At 47.1% G+C, this 5000-nt stretch overlaps 1 protein-coding gene across 3 annotated transcripts in view; it reads right to left on the reverse strand.

Moving 5' to 3' along the window:
* Nucleotides 1–5000, reverse strand: part of kif26ba (kinesin family member 26Ba) — a 127017-nt gene that overhangs the window by 33007 nt on the left and 89010 nt on the right. For all 3 annotated transcript variants that reach the window (XM_076300380.1, XM_076300379.1, XM_076300378.1), the window contains exon 5: nucleotides 4933–5000. This exon is cut by the window's right edge and continues 116 nt beyond it. In XM_076300380.1, the coding sequence (XP_076156495.1) occupies nucleotides 4933–5000 (68 nt within the window). The remainder of the gene's footprint in view (nucleotides 1–4932) is intronic.

A 5000-nucleotide genomic window follows, 5' to 3' on the forward strand; every position in this document is an offset into this window, starting at 1 on the left:
TAGGGCTTGTTGCCAAAGGCCACTGCTGCAGTCCGGTCTCACTGGAGAGCTGACATTTCCACTTAGCAAATGCCAACATTTACATCTCATATGGCCACACTGGGATGCATGGATCGGGAGGGGGATTCTGATGAGAATAGCCCCTGCAACGCCCAAGACACACGCATATAGTACACACACACACACACACACACACACACACACACACACATGCACACACATGAACACGTACACGTACACGTACACGTACGCGTACACGTACACGTACGCGTACACGTACACGTACACGTACACGTACACGTACACGCACACACACACACACACACACTACTTCTAGGCCCTCCCTGTAAAAACCACTCAGCCATGACCCAACCAGGAGCCACAGCACTGCCGAGAAACACACACACACACACACACAGAGCCCCTGTCCAGAGAGATGAGTGTTTAAGGAGCCATTCCCCCAATAAAACTCTCCAGCCACACAAACTTACACTCAGCGCTCTAACACTAAATCATAACCCAGTTTTTCGGTCAAAGCAAATGCCAGACACCACTGAAATACCAGCCGCAAACTCCCAAATATCAAACACTCTGATCTACACTGTGATATACACTCTGGGCTCTGCGTCGCCTGTCTCTCCCAAGAAACTCAGTCAAACACACACATACACACACACACACACACATCCTCTCGCTGAGTCTAAACACAGAGTCAAAAACACTCTCTGTCGCCTGGTTTTTCCTACTGCGGTACATGGTGATACAACATTCACTCATTACACTGGCATGGCAGGAATACAGTGAAATATGATTTTTTCTTTCTATCGTTTACAAATGTTTGCACGTAGAGTGTGGACTATATGTGTGTGTTTCTTGGCCCAGACTGACAACCCATAGCCTACGGTGTATTTGTGCTGAGCAGCCGCTGTGCCATTAAGGAATCTGATATACCAGCCAACCGTGATGAGGTGCAGAGAGAAGAGCCGTGTGTGTGTGTGTGTGTGTGTGTGTGTGTGTGTGTGTGTGTGTGTGTGTGTGTGTGTGTGTGTGTGTGTGTGTGTGTGTGTGTGATGAGGCGAGGAGAGGAGGTGAACTATCAGCATGCGGGGCCTCTCCTCGCTCAACAGGAATCCTACCTAAATAAGGTTCACTACAGGGCCTGTGTGTGTGTATGTTAGTGAGTGAGTGAGTGAATGGGTGTTTGTGTGTGTGTTTACTTGGACACTTTTTTACAGAGAAAAAATGCAATCTCTGAAATTCACATAGGAAGCAGTCATGCGTCACAATCCTATGTACATGTAAATCCTGTCCACAGGAATGCAGCTATGAAAGGTTGTGTGTGTGTGTGTGTGTTTTGTGCATCATGATGCACTGGCCATATCAGAAGTCAGTTCTCCTAAACAGACCAAAGGGGACATATACAGGCAAGTGCTTCGAGGCAAATGTGTATTTTTTGAAGTTTTCGATTTTAACGTTTTTTGTGTAAACAGCGAAAATGGTCACAAACTCTTGCCTTTGTTTGATATTTTGTACACACTTCAGATGGTGGTTCTATGTTTATGTGCCCTCACTTTTCATAGGTGAGTCACCAGTCACCAGGTCAAGGTCAAGTACGTAGTCAAGAAGACCAAGGCCAAGTCATGGATGCAGATCTAGCGTGGTCAAGGACACAGGAAGTGGAGCGTGATTGAGGATCGTGAGTAAATGTACGCAGCATAAATAGGGGGCCTTTAAGTCTAAACACATGTTGGGCTTCTCCTGAGGGGCCTGCATTGAAAGTGTTGCAATGTGTTGGATGATTTTCGGCAGACATCTTGGCTCACATGGACGCAGGATCTGCCAAGCCCATAGAGGCACAGCACCCCAGACAGCCAGATTGGACTGGCTCTAATTCCAGCTTTTGTCTGCAAATAAGCTGAACGAAACACGAACGTTTTGGTTTGAGGATCTTATTCAGACATCCAGCTGTGTTACAAATGTTGAAGCCATACGCACCATTTACAAAACACCAAGGAGCAGTGACAAACATATCAAAACATCAGCGTACCTTCCTCACACACACCTTCCTTCTCAAGTGATCCAGAAATATTTATATTTGCCATTTCTCTCAATAAGCCTTATATTTCTATTAAGCTAGTGGTAATACTGAGAGATATAATGCATATTTCTCGTCCTGGCGGGTGAATTGATGGGGTAATCGGAGCAAGGGCGGGTGAATAACTGCCCCTCAGTGGGTAAATTGGGCTGCGGCGACATGTTTGTCCTTCCTAGATGCCCATTTGATTTTGTCCTCGCAGGCCATTTGTTCTCAGTCAATGAGCTCAGCCCAGAAAGACTCCGCAAAATGGACCAAAAGAAGCTGAAAGTCATTACACGCTCGATCGATGGCGGTATTCACACACACTCGTGTGTGTGTGTGTGTGTGTGTGTGTGTGGCATTAGGGTGCAGCCATCTCATCAGGCCAGCCCCAGCGAATGGAGAAGCTGACAAATGACAGCTTACAGAAGCAGAGCTGTGGCTGCATGACCCTCTGGGCACACACACACACGCGCACACACGCACACACGCACACACACACACACACGCACGCGCACACACACACACACACACACACACACACACACACACACGCACGCACTCACGCACGCACGCACACACGCGCACACACACACACACACACACGCGCACGCACGCGCACGCGCACACACACACACACACACGCACACACACACACGCAAACACGCACAAGCACGCACACAGACACGCACGCACACACACACACACACACACTCACACACACACACACACTCGCACACTCGCACACACACGCATAACCACGTGTATTTGTGTGTGTGTGTATTTGTGCGTGTGTGAGTGTGTGCGTGCCTGCGTGCGTGTGCGTGTGTGTGTGTGTGTGTGTGTGTGTGTGTGTGTGTGACGGAAAGAGATGTCCCTGTGGGTGATATTCCAGCACCATCATGTCTCTAGTGACGGACACAACCCCCAGCCTGAGCAGTAGAGAGACAGATGGACAGGGCCTGTCATTTTAACCCCTGCTGACCCTACCTACACTCTCAGACAGGGGGCGCCACTACTGGACTGGATGCACTAAGGCTTTATCCAGCTTCTCAGCTGCCAGTAGTTCTGGGCCCTCTGCTATTGCTGTAGATTACTATACCTGGATGCAAGACTGGACAATGAGACTGCAGTGAGGCTATGCTATGCTATGCTAATCTACAAGACTGCACTTATGCTACTGTATGCTATGATATGCTATATAGGATATGAGACAGCAGTGAGGCTACGTTATGCTAGGCTATGAGACTGAGGTGATGCTAGGCTATGTTAATCTATGAAAATGAGGCAATGCTAGGCTGCGCTATGGTAAGCTGTGAGACTGGAGAGCTAGGGAATTTTAATGTTCCAACTGAGGCAATCCTATGCTGTGCTATGATAAGATATGATATGATAAGACTGGGGTGCTAGAGAATTTTATGTTCAGACTGACACAATTCTAGGATCTGCTATGGTGAGCTAAGCTATGAGAACTGCAGTGTACAGTAATTACCTCCAGATTGATTGAGAGTGAGGAGTAGCTCACATGATCGCCTGCAGGGCTGAGCCTAATCCTTTTACCCCCCTTGTAATTCTGCAACCCCAGCACCATTCTAATGAATGTTAGTCTACTCTCTTTCTCTCCCTATGCACTTTCTGATCTGTCAGAGTCTGACAGCGTCATAAAAAACGCCGGAACATTACGGAGTGCCATGTCAGATACACAGGGGGTAATTCCCTCAAAATGAGTCATATTACTGAGGGGTGAACTGAGGTAATTCCAGCAAAGAAGACAGCATCTCATTACATCTCTGCATTGTTGCTGTCGTCGTTGTTGTTGTTGTTGTTAATGTTATTGTTCTCAGGTCACTGGTCGTTGTGCAGAGTTTAAAATTGACCAGTGGCTCTTGGGGGAGCCATTCCACATTCGGCACGGCACATGTCATCATTTCCTGATGTTATAATTGAATTAGAGATTAATTAGAGCCCTGGATCCCTCCGCACAGCATGTGATGTCTCAGGCAGGATCCCCTGAGGTGCAGTACAAGTCCCCCCGTACCCACGTGAGTCCTTGGCTACTGTGGGTCCTCTCGCTGTGTTTAATATGGGGACAGTGGCTGGCTGTCCTTGAAAAGGATATGTCTGTGGATAATGAGGTCTATGATGATGACTGTAGTCTAGGCATACATAATGTCTGCACGTATATGTAAGTACTGTATATCTAAGTAGCCTAAACAATATATTCAGTACTGTATGTTTATGTGTGCACCTGTGTATACTGTATATGTGCATGTTGTTATGCAAGATCATTGATCTTATGCTCTAACCTGCTCCAGTCTGAGATGTATAATGTGAATGTATTTGTGAGCATCATGTATGTCTGTATGTATGTTTGTTGGTTAGATGTTCCTACAATGTCCCTACGTTGCTCCTATGTTGTATGTGTGTAATGTTGACATGTATACGATCTTTAATTGGTTGCCCCCCTACCATGCCCAGTCCTGGGTTGTGTATGTATGTATGTGTGCATATGTTGGCATACATAAGGTTGTTGGTTGGTTGCCCCTACCTTGCCCAGACCTGGGTTGTGTATGTATGTATGTATGTATGTATGTATGTATGTATGTATGTATGTATGTATGTATGTATGTATGTGTGCATATGTTGGCATACATCAGGTCGTTGGTTGGTTGCCCCCTACCTTGCCCAGTCCTGGGTTGTGTATGTATGTATGTATGTATGTATGTATGTGTGCATTATGTTGGCATACATAAGGTCGTTGGTTGGTTGCCCCTACCTTGCCCAGTCCTGGGTTGTGTATGTATGTATGTGTGCATATGTTGGCATACATAAGGTCGCTGGTTGGTTGCCCCTACCTTGCCCAGTCCTGGGTTGTCCTTGACCTTGTTGACAGCACGGAGGAGGCATGGGGGGGCCGGAGGGG

Source organism: Alosa pseudoharengus, unplaced genomic scaffold (genome assembly GCF_046254945.1).
Source record: "Alosa pseudoharengus isolate Yale_2024_CS ecotype anadromous, Long Island Sound unplaced genomic scaffold, YU_APseudo_1.1 YU_APseudo_1.1_scf_22, whole genome shotgun sequence".
NCBI classification, from domain to species: domain Eukaryota; kingdom Metazoa; phylum Chordata; class Actinopteri; order Clupeiformes; family Clupeidae; genus Alosa; species Alosa pseudoharengus.